Source organism: Sus scrofa, chromosome 1 (genome assembly GCF_054392235.1).
Source record: "Sus scrofa isolate SSC_HxYL_T2T_F1_AM1 chromosome 1, Sscrofa_HxYL_maternal_Yorkshire_Landrace_v2.0, whole genome shotgun sequence".
In the NCBI taxonomy this organism is placed as follows: Eukaryota; Metazoa; Chordata; class Mammalia; order Artiodactyla; family Suidae; genus Sus; species Sus scrofa.
In genome coordinates this window covers 274216928-274232282 of record NC_139383.1, presented here as the reverse complement: position 1 = coordinate 274232282, position 15355 = coordinate 274216928, and the positions used below count along the sequence as shown (strand labels likewise).

Below are 15355 nucleotides of genomic sequence, written 5' to 3'. Positions count from 1 at the left end.
CACTTTTCCAACCTCCCCAGGCTCCAAAGCATGCATCATCCTGGACTTTCCTCTGCCACCAGCTGTCATGGAATCCACAAAGGCTGTGGAGAGGGAGTCTTTTTTAGGGCCACACCTATGGCATATGGAGGTTCCAAGGATAGGGGTCTACAGCTGCTGGCCTCCACCACAGCCACAGCAACACCTGGTCCAAGCTGCATCTGTGACTACACCACAGATCACAGCAATGCTGGATCATTGACCCACTGAGCAAGGCCAGGGATCAAACCTGCAAATGCATGGTTCCTAGTCAGATTCATTTCAGCTGTGCCATAATGAGTTCAGGACAGCAGAGGGAGGGGGAGGAGTCAGCAGGCAAATAGAGATCATCCCTAAGGGTCCAAGGAGAATACATGTCCCCAGTTCCTACTTCTGGGGTGGGGCATGTCCTTGACACCTCCCCCTGCCATCATCACCCCACAACTGGACTGAAGCTGCTCTGTGAGAAGAACTCATCACCCACCTCCACCTTCTAGGTATGTCCTACCAACCCCCTAATCCTGCACCATCATGGTGAGAGCAGCAAGAGACATATCCGATGTCTGAGTGCTGAGGGTGAAAGAGCTAAGAACAGGGGCTCCTTAGGAAATGGGGAGGCCACATCCTGATAAATACCAGGAGTCCAGCCTCGCCACACTGAAAAGTGTTCATGAGTATAGTGGGGCCTGGGGAGACAGGAAGACTCAAAAAAGTCATCAGTAGGGAGAAAGGAGCTATCAGGAGGAGGCTGAGAACCCTCCAGCAAGCTAAAATCTAAAGATGTCATAGACGGCGGAGTTCTCATTGTGGCTTGGTAGGTTAAGAACCCACCACAGAGTTCATGAGGGTGTGGGGTTGATCCCTGGCCTCACTCACTGGTTAAGGGTCCGGCATTGCCATGAGCTGCAGCATAGGTCACAGATGCAGCTCAGGCTGGTGTTACTGTGGCTGTGGTGCAGGCCAGCAGCTACATCTCTGATTCAACCCCTAGCCTGAGAATTTTCATATGCTGCAGTTGAAACCTTAAAAAGAAAAAAAAAAAGGAAATTAATACATCAGAGCATGGAATGCTGTCCAATACAACCTATGCTCTCAATATCCCAAGCATGGTACCCGAACCAGCAGCATCAGTGTCTCCTGGGAGTTTGTTAGAAATTCAGAGTTTCAGGCCCCTCCCTGTCCTTCTGAGGCAGAATCTGCATTTAAAAAGCTCCCTAAGTGCATTAAAGATTGAGAATCTCTGACACTATGGGGTCCCAAATCAAGCTACATATCAGAATCACCTGGAATATTTTCTTACAAGTACAGATTTCTGAGCCCTTCTCTAGAAGAATTGAATCAGTTTTTGACCACTGCAGAGAGCCATACAGTTTTTAACAAAGCTCCACTGGCAACTCCAGTGACAGAGGTCCACAGAGTAGACTGGAAACCCCCAATCTGACCCAATATGCCCCATCTAAAGATGAGACAACAGATGCGAGACAGTGGCAACTCTAATTTCATAATCTTTTAAGAGAGCTAATTAGAGTCTCTGCCTAGAGACAAAGAAAATTGGATTTGGTGCCAAATCTGAGTTCAAGCCCCAACTTCATACCTTCTTATCTCCTTCCTTCTTTGGAATTACATCCTCTTTCCTTCAAGGAACAAAATGAATGTCCCCGGATGTCAGGATTACTCCCCATGGGCAGTAAGACAATAGAGAGAAATTCATGGAGAACTCACTCTATGATTTCTGAACACACACACACTGTATAGTAACTGCTTAACTAATGTTTTGGGCTCCTTGCACCCCAAAATTTCAAAGCAATTTCAAAGCCTTGAAGTCTCATGGTCCCCATTATACAGATGCTCCTCACTTTGTGATGATAACTGGTGTTTGCTTCCATGTGAGTAGATGGAAACACGCAAGGGCTTTGCTTCCAGCTGGGTTCTGGATGCAGAACCTCAGCCACCAAGCTGATTACATTCATGGAGAATGTGATGTTGGGTGGATCTAGAAGTCCACAGCTTTCTACCCCCAGACACTGTCTGAACTCTAGGAGTGATCCCCACCAAGGAGAAGGAGATGACCCCTAAAATTATTTTTTTCTAAAATTCTGTATCATGAAGAGTAGAGGAAAGAATTGGGCATGGTCCCAACTGTCCAGTTAGGTGAGGGAGAACAACATTTAGATCATTATAAAATGATGAAGTAGGGTTATAATAGAGAGCCCAGGGGGTGGGGTTCCAGAATGAGAGGTGGGGTGGTTGGATGTTCACATAAACTCTCCTGGGAAAAGATGATGACCCCTGAGCTGAGTCTGAAAAGATAAGAAGGGGGTTCCTCGGGAGCCTATCAGTTAAGGATTTGATGTTGTCAGTGCTGTGGCTCAAGGTACTACTCTGACATGATTCTCCTGGACAGGGAACTTCTGCATTCTACAGATGGGGCCAAAAAAATAAAGGAAAAACAGAGAAGGATGAGTTATGAATATGGAGATGAGGCAAAGCTGATGAAATCCTTTGAGATGTCCTGAGGCCCTTTAAATTGGGACCTCGTCTCTGCTTGGAGCAACCAGCAGTACATTTGGTGTACAAGGAAAACCATAAAATATTTTGTGCTTTTCATTCAAACTATATATTTTTCCACAAATTAGGCTTTTATCTCAATATGTTTATGAGATTTCTCCATATTGATACATAGACATTGACTTCACAATTAACTACCATAAGCTTACAGACAAACATTTAGGTTTGGCTAGTGTTTGGCCATTACAAACAGTCCAAGACTCTAGGCATCCTTATGCATCTCTCTAGTTGTGTACATTTGGGAGAGTTTTCAAAACACCAAGAAGAGGAGTTACTAGATATTATGGACTGAATATGTCACCACCCCTCAAAATTCATATGTTGAAGCCCTAACCCCCAATGTGATGGCATCTGGAAGTGGGGTCTTTGGGAGGTAATGAGGTTTAGATATGGTCAGAAGGGTGGGGTCCTCATGATGGAATCAGTGCCCTTAGGAGAAGAGTTCATCTCTGTCTTTCAAGATCATATGAGATAAAGTCAGAAGGCAGCCATTAGCAAGTCTGAAATTGGACCCTCACAAGAATCCAACCATGCTGGCACCCTGACCTTGGGTATCCCAGCCTCCACAACTGCAGAAATAAATGCCTGTTGCTTAAGCCACCTAAGCCACCTAGTCTGTGGTGCTTTCTGACAGAATCCAAGCAGCCTAAGACATAGGGTATGCATGGTTGTGTATGCATAGCTCATTGCCAGATTGTCCTCCAAATTGCTCAGTTTACATTTTACCATCACAACTTCACTAACATGCAATATAATCAATTTTTGGCCTATTTTTAGGGCTTCACCCATAGCGTATGGAAGTTCCCATTCTAGTGGTCAAATCAGAACTGCAGTGGCCACTCTACACTACAGCCAAAGCAACATGGGATCCAAGCTGTGTCTGTGCCTTACAACACAGCTCAAGGCAAGACCAGATCCTTAACCCAGTGAGGGATGCCAGGGATCAAACATGAGTCCTCATGGATACTAGTTGGATTTGTTACCTCTAAGCCACGATGGGAGCTCGATATAATCAATTTTTTTAATCCAAACTGTGCTCTTGAGGAAGCTCTTCATCATTCTCACCAGCCACAGGTAAGGTCCCAAACATTTAAACTAGTCTGTTTGTTTGTTTGTCCACAATCACATCATATGGAAGTTCCCAGGCCGGGGATCCAACCTGTGCCACAGCAGTGACCTAAGCCAAAGCAGTGACAACACCAGGTTCTTAACCCTCTGAGCCACCAAGGAACTCCTAAACTCCTCTTAAAGGAAGGAGAAAGAGCATTTACTCACCTCCAGGTGCTGCACACTGCTTTTCTCCTACAGAGATATTACATCTCCCACTTGACAACAAGAAAAGAGCCTGTGGAAGGTGAGGTGACCTGCCCCAAGTTACACACCAGAAAGTGGTAGAACCCAGTCTTAAAACCAAATCCGCATGATATTAACATTCACATTCTTTTCAGTTTCATATTTTCAACTAATATTTATGAGCACTGATTACATACCAGACCCTGGAGGGAGAAAAATGAATCACAGGGCCATACGTAGCACAGACAAGGACTCAATAAATGTTTGCTGAATTAATATTGAACCAAAGAGCTCAAGGCCCACAGGGCAGACAGTCACATAAGTAATATGTGCAATAGAATAAGGAAATATTATGACAGACATTGGCTCAAGTGCAGCCAGCACAAAGAAGGGAGAAGTTTACTTTCCTCCCAGTCATTTGAAGGAAGGTTTACATCCAAGGTAGTTTTTTTGTCACACTCAAAAAGAGGAAATGGGTTCCAGGCAAAAGGAACAATGAAAAGGCACAGGAGGATGAAGCAATGTCACATTTTCTGGAAACTGGTTGGTTGCCATAAAGTTGCTTCCTTCCAGGATCAAGGCAAGACATCTAGCTCAATTCAATTTAATTAACTATCCCTTCATTAAAAGCCTGTTATGTGCCAGGCTTTGTGTGAGATGCTTTGCATGAATTATTTCATCACATCCTTGCAGCTTTTTTTTTCTCATTAAACAAATGAGAAAATTGAGGCTTGGAGAGAAGAAGAGTCCAGTCCTGGAATATTTTCAAATCTGTTCTTTCCCCTCCTGGCTGTCTCCCCCAGATGCCAGCCACTGCTGCACTATTCCATCCCAGCTCTTACTCCAATGAGAAGATGGCCTCCCAGCCAACCTAAAGACCCATAGCTAGTTATCTTTTGTATCAGGAGACTCTACCCTCTTCATTGCCTCTTTTTCTCTTTGAGAAAATGGAGAGGAGAAGGCACATAGAATCATGAGGTTTGGGAGTTCCCCTTGTGGCTCAGCAGGTTAAGGACCCAACATAGTCTCCATGAGGATGCAGGTTTGATCCCTGGCTTCACTCTTTGCATTGTGTCTAGTATTTCAACAGCTGCAGCATAGGTCACAGATAGTGCTTGGATCTGGTGTTGCCATGGCTGTGGCATAGGCCTCAGCTGCAGCTCAGATTCACTCTCTAGCCAGGAAAATTCCATATACCACAGGTGCATTGCAAAAAAAAAAAAAAGGAAAAAGAATCATGAAGATTTCAATCCTTGGCTAGACACTTCCCTACTCATCCTTCATTAATTTAACAAATTCAAGCAGACCTCAGGAATGTGGGTTTAATTCCAGACAAATTCAATATAGGAATAAAGTGACTCACACTGATATTTTGGCTTCCCAGTGCATATAAAAGTTATCTTTATGCTATACTGCTGTCTATTAAATATCCAATGTATCATGCATAAGGAAAGCAATGGACATAACTTAACTTTAATATACTTCATTGCTAGAGTTCCCATTGTGGCACTGTGGAAAGGAATGCAACTAGGCACCAATTTAAACACAGGTCAGGATATTCCCATTGTGGCTCAGCAGGTTACAAAACTGACTAGTGTCCGTGAGAATGCATGTTCAATTCCTGGCCTCACTCAGTGAGTTAAGGATCTAGCATTTTCATGAGCTGTGGTGCAGGTTGCAGACACAGCCTAGATCTGATGTGGCTGTGGCTGTGGCTGTGGCATAGGCTGGCAGATGTAGCTCCAGTTCAACCTGTCACCTGGGACCTTCCATATGCTGTGGGTGTGGCCCTAAAAAGCAAAATAAATAAATAAAATACTTCATTGCTAAACAAAATACTAACCATCATCTAAACCTTCAGGGAACCCACTGATGGTGTTAGATATTACTGATCACAAATCACCAAGAACAAAGTTAATAATAATGAAATACTGTGAGAATTACCAAAATGTGACACAAAGACCCAAAGTAAGCAAATGCTGTGGGAAAAATGGTGTCATACAAATGGGGACCTATACAGCACAGGGAAATCTACCCAGTAGTTTGTGATAATCTACATGGGATAAGAATCTGGAAAGGAATGGATGTGTGTATATGTATAACTGAATCACTTTGTTGTGTGGCAGAAATCAAAAAAAACTTTCTTAAAATTAATTAAATATAAAAACAGAAAAATGGTGCCACAAACTTTTAATTTGTAAAAAGAAATGCTCTGTCTGTAAAGCATGATAAAGTAAAATTCAATAAAGCAAAGTGCAATAAAACAATTGAGCACTATATGCCAGGCTATGTTCTCAGTACTGTGGATACGAAATTAATTAAAACAGGCAAGATTTCCTCCCCCATGAAGGTTAAATGGATGTGACTTCTCAGTGATAGAAACAAAGGTTATGAGAGGTGATATGGCTTGTCCAAGGTGGCACAGCAATCTTGTTACCAGGTAGGACTAACACCCAAGTCCTAATACCAGCACCAAATGCTTTTTCCACCATCATGGTCATGACCTTTCCCTCACCTCCCTCCGCTTTGTCTCTCCTCAGTTTCTGTTCGGCAGGATGAGGCAGAGAACTTCACCTGGACCAGGGGTGCTCCTGCCAAATTTATCAGTCTGGGCATCACATATTGCTGAAACCTGTGCATCACCCTCTTCCTGCCCATCTACCTGGTGAGCCTGCTGGGAAACATGGGCATGATGCTACCTACTGATCTGCATGGACACCCAGCTCCACACATCCATGTACTTCTTCCTGGCCAACCTTTCCCAGTTGTACACCCACTATTTCTCACCCACTGGCCCCAAAATATTGGTGGACTAGCTGCTGACCCTGGCCACCATCCCCTATGCAGCCTGTACCCTCCAGATGTTTGTGCTTGCAGGGCTGGCAGATCCTGAGTGTTGCCTTTGGGCAGTCATGGCCTATGACTGCTATGTGGCCATCAGAAACCCTCTTCTGTACACATGGCCATGTCATGGAATCTGTGCCTGGCCTTGCTGGGAGCATCATGACTGGGTGAGGCATTGAGTGCTATGGTCCACCCGACATTCACCTTCACCTGAGCTTCTGCAGCTCCTGGGAGGTGAACAGCTTCTTCTGTGATATCTCACCACTGCTGGCCATCTACTTCAGTGACACCAGTCTCAGTGAACTCCTACTCTTTCCTGTCTGTGCCTTCATCCAGACTGCCATGGTGTTGCCTATTGCTGTGTCCTACAGGTTCATTGCTGGTGCTGTGATATACAATTGCTCATTCCAGGGCCACTGGCAAACAGCCTCTACCTGTGGCTCCCACCTCATATCTGTGCCCATGCTCTGCAGCACACTCATTTTCTTGTACCTGAGTCCAAGTTCCAGCTATGCCCTGGACAGCATCAAGATGGCATCTGTGTTCTACACCCTTGTCATCCCAGCCCTCAACCCACTCATCTACAGCCTCTGCAACATAGAGATCAAGGAGGCACTCAGAAGGTCCCAGAGCTGGTGCTGCTATCCATGGTGGGTGCACATGTGAGAGATCCCAGCAGGCTGGTTAGGACTGACCCTGAAGAAATGAGGACACCCTTCCTGGCCCCCATCACTGTGGATAAAGATGGATGTTCCTCTGGCTCTGTGTCTTAAATTGTATGAGGGGCTGAAAGTGGGGAAAAACTGAAGCTTACAGACAGGTGGCAGGAAGCTGGAGTAATCTAGAGCTAGCAACAGAACCAAGATTAATTTGCTGTTAAGCTGCCTTAGGTTCCTCAGTGTTCAAAAAACACATGTTCCTGCTTGTTATCATGTGCAATACTCAGTTTACTTACCATTTGTACTTTTCTTCTTTTTTTTTCCTTTTTTTTGTTGCCACCTCCACCGAATATGCACGTTCTGGAGCCAGGAGTCCAACCTCTGCCTTTACAGTGACACCCCCAGATCCTTAACCCACTGTGGCCCATGGAAACTCCCACCAACTGTACTTCTAAGAAGCTGATTCCAAGATATACCAGGTAAGAGATTTGTGGGCTACAATCACTTCCATACTTTTGCTCTTTTAAGGTTCTGCATGACCAGTAAGACAGCTCCTGCTCACCTTGACCCTAAGAGAACATCCTCAGACCCTCTCATGCCAAAGAATGGGACAGAATTGGGTGAGGCGAATATCCCTATTAGGCTACATATTCAATCTCTCAGATATTAAGCAGCACCAAAACATGCATTAACTCATTCCTAAAATTCTAACCACTGGATTAGAATTTGGTCAATTCTAGATTAGTTTTGGGCTCTGGTAGAAGTTAGGGAAGAGTCAAAATTATGGTAATGTTTAGAATAGTGTTAGGATATATGCCCAAGAGTAGGATTTCTGGGTCATATGGTATTTCTATGTTTAGTTTTCTAAGCTGTTCTCCACAGATGTTGTACCAGCTTACATTGCTACCAACAGTGCAGGAGGGTTCCCTTTTTGCCACACCCCCTCCAGCATTTGTTATCTGCAGACATATTAATGATGGCCATTCTGACTGGTGTGAGGCAAAACTTCCCTTAAAAAAGGCACATGAATCCACATCTTCATTACAGCAGCATTCACAATAGCCAAGAAATGTAAATGACCCAAATGTCCATAGACATATGTTTTGATTAGGAGTACGTGGTATAAATACACAATGGGATACTACATGGCCATAAAAAGAAGAAAATAATGCCATTTATGACAACATGTGTGGAACTAGAGACTCTCATACTGAGTGAAGTGAGTCAGAAAGAAAAACACAAATACCATATGATATCACATATCTAGAATCTAATATATGGCACAAATGAACTTTTCCACAGAAAAGAAAATCAAGGACTACCTGCCATAGGCCATTGAGGTGAGAAGGAAAAATATGAAAAAATATATATGTGCTATGCACATGGTATAGCAGATGGATTTGTACCTAGTGTCCATGTCCATCAGCATCTTATGGACAGTGACAGATGAAATGTAGATGTCCTTGAGGGCCAAGTGGCTGAAGAAGAAGTACCTGGGTGTGTGAGGCTGAGGGACCAGCCTGATGAGTAGGATGATGAACAGGTTCCCCAGAACCGTGGTCAGGTGTATGCCCAGGAACAGGGCAAATAAGATGTCCTGCTGCTCTTGATGGATGGGGAGCACCATAGGAGGAATTCAGACATGCAGCTCTGGTTCTCCCTTCTGATGTGGTTCTTGCCTCAGTTGGGAATTGGGCAAAGTCAATAACATGCCATAAGATTATAGTCATGTCTTTTTTACTATGAAAAGTCCTAATTTTGGATACATTGCCCTTTATTTTTCTTAATTGTTGGTGAATGAATCAGTCTTTCCAATTCTGGCCTCAATAATACATCCAACCCTCATATTAGTAAAGTTTTTACACAATGAAAACAATGGGCGTTTATTCTTCATTCAATAAAAATTGTTGAACAACAGCTTTCTCCCATCTTGATTACAGAGGAATCAACAAGAATTGAGAAGTCTCTGTGTTCAAATTTACATCTTTACATCAAGAGAGGTTTAAACCTCTGTTATTCACTAAGATGAAACTATGAAAATGGTACCAGATAAGAGCTATCAACAATTCATTGTACAACTATAAATGTAATAAATTCATTGAGTAGTTGAAAATAAATTCATTTCCTCTTAAAAAGCATATGAAACTCCTTACATATGAAAAGAATTAGTAAAGCTATGTCATAGGCTTTCATGGTACTTTGCACCATCCTACCTATTTTGAGTCAGTTAAAATCCCCTGTTATAAAAATGTCCAATCCAGGCTTCCAAGCCAATGTCAGGAGTTCAAGGCACTGTTCCAATTGTTTCACAAGCACTTTCAAATTAAATCTTTGTGGTAGCCCTAATAAATATTCTTAAACACATTTTAACCTGAAGAAAACAAAAGTATACATAATTTAAATGTGTAAGGAAGACACAATTAAGTGCATCAGCTGGTATCACAACACAGGTCTGTCTGACCAAGATCCATGCTCTTAACAAATCAGCAAGGATAATACACCATCAGTAGTTAAAATGTCCAGAGAAGCTGTATTGTGTCAGCTACCTTTCTCCAAAATCTTCCTAATTCCCTCTAAGAAAAATTTATGACTCCTATTTACATATCATACAAAGGATTTTCATATGATTTAACCACTCAAAGCAATAATCATATTTTAGGACTGCTTGGTACACAAGGCAAATCTTCTTTTTTTTTCTTCTAGGGCCACATCTGTAGCATATGGAGGTTCCCAGGCTAGGGGTTTAATTGGACCTAAAGGCACTGGCCTATGCCAGAACCACCACAACATGGGATCCGAGCCACATCTTCAACCTCCCCCACAGTTCATGGCAATGCCAGATCCTTAACCCACTGAGTAAGGCTAGGGATTGAACCTGCAACCTCCTGGTTCCTAGTCAGATTCATTAACAACTGAGCCATGACAGGAACTCCAAACAAGGCAAATCTTATGTCTTCATTTTATAAATGTAGAAATTGCAGCTAAGAGATAAATTACTTACCTCAGGTGACTTGGCTTTTTTTTTTCTTTTTGTCCTTTTTTGTACAGCAGGACCACCTTGCTTATCCATTCTAAATGTAAGAGTTTGCATCTACTAACACTAAACTCCCTGTCCATTCCTCTCCCTTCTTGGCAACCACAAGTCTCTACTCTGTGTCTAAGAGTCAGCTTCTATTTTGTAGATAGGTTCATTTTTGCCTTATTGTAGATTCCACATACAAGTGTATCATATGATGTTTGTCTTTGTCTTTCTGACTTACTTCACATAGTAAAGAATATGCACTTCCATCATGTTGCTATGAATGACATATTTTATTCTTCTTTAGGCTGGACTAGTAGTCCCTTACACACCCACACACACACACACACACACCCCCACATACACACACACCACATCTTCTGTACCCATTTATCTGTGGATGGCCATTTAGGTTATGTCTTGCCTATTGTGAAAAGTGCTGCTATGAACATAGTGGTGCATATATCTTTTTCAATTGTAGTTTTGTCTGGATATATGCCCAGGAGTAGGATGGCTAGATCATATGGTAGTTCTATATGCAGTTTTCTGAGTGAAATGATATATTTTAGCTATATCAAGTTTATTGATTTTCATTTAGACCTCCAAAACTCTGGGTGTTTTTAAAGAAACATTAACGAAAACAAGTATGGCTATGTTATTCCTCTATGGAATCCCTTCCAGTGGGTTCCCAAATTGGACTGAGAACCAATGACTCAACTATAATGGTTAATTTTATCTGTCAACTTGGTGAGGCTAGAGCACCCAGATATTTGCTCAAACAGAATTCTAGATGTTTGCATGAAGTTATCTTTGTGGATGAGATTAACAGTATAATCTAAAAAGTATGAATAAAGTAGACTTTCCTCCATAATAAGGGTGGACCTCATCCAATCAGTTAAGGACGTTAAGAAAAAGAATGATCTCCCACAGAGAAAAGACACTTCTGTCAGCAGCCTGCCCTCAGACTTAAACTGCAACTTTTCCCTGGGTTTCCAGCCTGCCTGCCTACATGTTAGACTTTAAAATTGCTAACCTCCAAAATTATATTAGTCATTTCTATAAAACATATATTTCTCCATTTTTTTTCTTCTTTTATGGAAACCACATGGCATATGGAACTTCCAAGGCCAGTGATCAGATCTGAGCTGATGTTGCAGCCTATGCCACAGCTGTGGCAACTCTATCCTTTAACCCACTGCAGAGAGATGCAGCCAATCCTTGGACAACAGCAAGAACTCCATAAATCACTCTTCCTTACACACACACACACACACACACACACACACACACACACCATATCTGTTCTACTTCTCTGGAGAATCTTGATGAATATGATTACCATGACCTTATGTGTCAAAAATCTGGGCCTCTGGTATCTCTGATGTAATTACCCATCATCCTTCCCCCACTTAGTCCCTTCCAGCTACAGAGGCCCCATTAATGTCCCTGGAATTGGCCAGGCACAATCTCACCTAAATTTTTTTAGGTACTGATCTCCATGCTTCTGTCCATGTATCACCATGGATCGTTCACCTGTCCTCACTAACATCTTTGGATATTACCATCCCAATGAGCTCTACCTAGACCACACAGTGTGAAATTATGAACTAAAACCCAGCTCTCTTGCTTATAACCCCCTTTACTCTTTGGGGTTTTTGCTCATACCTATGGCATATGGACGTTCCCAGGCTAGGGCTCAAATTGGAGCTGCAGTAGCCAGCCTACACCACAGCCACAGCAACGCAGGTTCTGAGCCAGCTCTGCAACCTACACCACAGTTCACAGCAATACTGTATCCTTAACCCACTATGTAAATACTAAGATTGAACCTGTGTCCTCATGAATAATAGTCATGTTCATTACTACTGAGCCAAGATAGGACCTCCTTCCTCCCCCCCTTTTTATGGCTCCTTTATTCATAGACTATCCAGCTTCAAAAATTAAGAATTTACTTCAGGCATAGAAACCCATCTTCCATAGAACTTTCATCTCAGTAAAGAAATAATGACAGTTTTAAAAATAAAAAATAAGTAAAGTTTCCAGTGATTCAGAAGGTTAAAACCTGATATGAAAAAAAAAAGCAGCATGATGAGCTGGAGCAGGAGTGCTGGAATGTAATCTATATGAGGTGATACAGCTTTTTTACTGTGCATTTCCTGAAGGTAGAAAACTGCCTGGCATGTAGTGGTCATGCAGGAGATATTTTTGGGTGCATAATTATAAATTGGAGTTCACATTGTGGCACAGCAGAAACAAATCTGACTAGGAACCATGAGTTTTTGCATTTGATCCCTGGCCTTGCTCAGTGGGTTAAGGATCTGGCATTGCCATGAGCTGTGGTGTAGGTCACAGACACAGCTCAGAAATGGCATTGCTGCAGTTCTGGCATAGGCAGGTGGTTAGACTCCTAGCATGAGAACTTCCATATGCCATGGGTGCAGCCCTAGAAAGGACAAAAGACAAAAAAAAAACTTTATAAATTCTTGCATTTAATTTTTTCATATTAGAAGTGAGATCTCTGGAGAAAAGACAACACCCATTTCTAAGATGAAAACTAATCCAAGAGCCATAGACTGTTCTCAACACAAACATCCAATTTAGGGGAAAAATTAGTCTTCCTGGAATGGGGAAATTTGCTAATTGGATTGACTACTGTGTCCTCTCCTATTGTCAAATCACAACAAATGAAAGTTTATTTAGGTTTAGAAAATGTACTAAAGTACTTTATTAACTTGATAATGCATTGAAAACATAAGAGTTTTGGGCTTTACTAAAACTGAACATTAGAAGCTCAACTGAATATTTATAGCTTTGGAAGACGAAAAGCTAAGACATGGAAGCAACCTCAATATCCATCAACAGATGAATGATAAAGAAGATGTGGTACACAGTATAATAGAATGTTATTCAGCCATATAAAGAATAAAATAATGCCATTTGTAGCAACATGGATGAGCCTAGAGATTATCATACTAAATGTAGTAAGCCAGGCAGAAAAAGTCATATATCATAGGATACTCGTTATATGCGGTATCTGAAAAAAATGTTAAAAATAAATTTATACACAAAGTGGAAATAGATCCACAGGTATAGAAAATGGTTACCAAAGGGGAATGGGGGGAGGGACAAATTATAAGTTTGGGGTTAACATATACACACTACAATATATAAAGTAGATAATAAACAAGAACCAAATGTATAGCACATAGAACTACACTAAATATTGTGTAATAACAGCTAAGGGAAAAATATGAAAAAATATATGCTATGTAATATATTTAAAAGTGAATCACTTTGCTCTACACCTGAAATTCACATATTATAGTCAACTATATATCAAAATAATTAATGAAATAAAAATTTAAAAAACAATGGCCGAGATGACCATAATATCACATACAAACACACACACACACGTTAAAAGGTTGTAAAAATCCAAATGTAATAGTAATATAACACATGGAAAAAATAAAATTTAAAAACACATACGCATACAAACAGAGGAATCCGATGCTTTGAAAAGCAAAAAATTAAATGTGTGTTATTGCTAATGATATATTTAGAGTTATGGAGGAATAAATGGACAAGGGATATTTATAAAGGGAAAATGATTGATCCAATAACAATGACTATTTAAAGGACAATGATGAAAGTGCTAGAGACATGGGTGATCAACACACAACTTTTTAAGGCATTTCTGACAAGGTCAGTGAGTAAATAAGAACATGGATAGATGATTCTCATGTGGTGAAAAGGTTATTGTTTCTGATAAGAATCTCCAGAGCCGAAGTCATGTCTTTGTTTCTCAGGCTGTAGATGAAAGGGTTCAGCATGGGGGTGACCACTGTGTACATCACAGAAGCAATGATGTCATTGTAATGAGACTTGCCAAATGAGGGGGAAAAGTACATGGCCATAATTGTCCCATAGAATAGAGACACCACAGAGAGGTGGGAGCCACAGGTGGACAAGGTTTTGAAGATCCCTTTAGTAGAGGGGACCCTCAGGATGGAGATCCCAATGCGGCCATAGGAGACCAAGATGCCACTCGGTGGAAAAATGAAAACTGCAGCCCCTGCAGTGAATATGACCAGCTCATTGAGAGAGGTGTCTGAGCAGGACAGCTTAAGCAGGGAAGCAAGGTCACAGAAGAAGTGGGGAATGATATTGTCATCACAGAAGGAAAGTCGAGCCAGGAGAAGGGTGTGGGTCAGGGCATAGGCACAGGAGAAGAGCCAGGATCCAGTCAACAGACATAGACACAGCTCCTCCCTCATGATGATGGTGTAGTGTAGAGGGTGACAAATGGCCACATACCTGTCATAGGCCATCACTGCAAGAAGAAGGTTATCAATGCAAGCAAAAAATATGAGAAAATACACCTGTGTTACACACCCTGCATAGGGAATGGATTGATCCTGAGTCTGCATGTTCATCAGCATTTTAGGGACAGTGACAGATGAAAAGGAGATGTCCGTGAGGGCCAAGTGGCTGAGGAAGAAGTACATGGGGGTGTGGAGGCGAGGGTCCAGCCTGATGAGCAGGATGATGAGCAGGTTCCCCAGCAATGTGGTCAGGTACATGCCCAGGAACAGGGCAAAGAACACTTCCTGCTGCTCTGGGTGGATGGGGAGCCCCAGGAGGAGGAACTCGGACATGTTGCTCTGTTTCTGACTCCTCATGCTGCTTTTCTCTCTTCTGAGAATGAAAGAAAGCAGAAAATCCTGGAACCTAGAAGTACTAACCATTGCAGTTACCACATGGTCACATGATTTCTCAGAGTGAGTGTGTCAGAGTACAGACAGGTCTTACTGCACTGCACACACACACTGATGCCTCATCCAATCTGGTGGGAGGAATGCAACATGATTTGTCTGAACACTGACACAGTCACATGGAGAAAGTCTATGATTTCAATCAAGCCCTTCAGTGGCAATAAGGAACTGCTCATTCT

General features: G+C 42.1%; 1 protein-coding gene and 1 pseudogene across 1 annotated transcript; one reads left to right on the top strand and one right to left on the bottom strand.

The window, feature by feature from the left end:
• Positions 1-392: 392 nt before the first annotated feature.
• Positions 393-7389, top strand: LOC100739003 (olfactory receptor 5C1-like; annotated as a pseudogene).
• A 6752-nt stretch (positions 7390-14141) lies between these two features.
• LOC100739046 (olfactory receptor 1J4-like) lies at positions 14142-15083 on the bottom strand. The gene has a single exon (XM_085014384.1). It carries the CDS (start codon positions 15081-15083, stop codon positions 14142-14144), a length of 942 nt encoding a protein of 313 aa, XP_084870510.1.
• Positions 15084-15355: the final 272 nt, after the last annotated feature.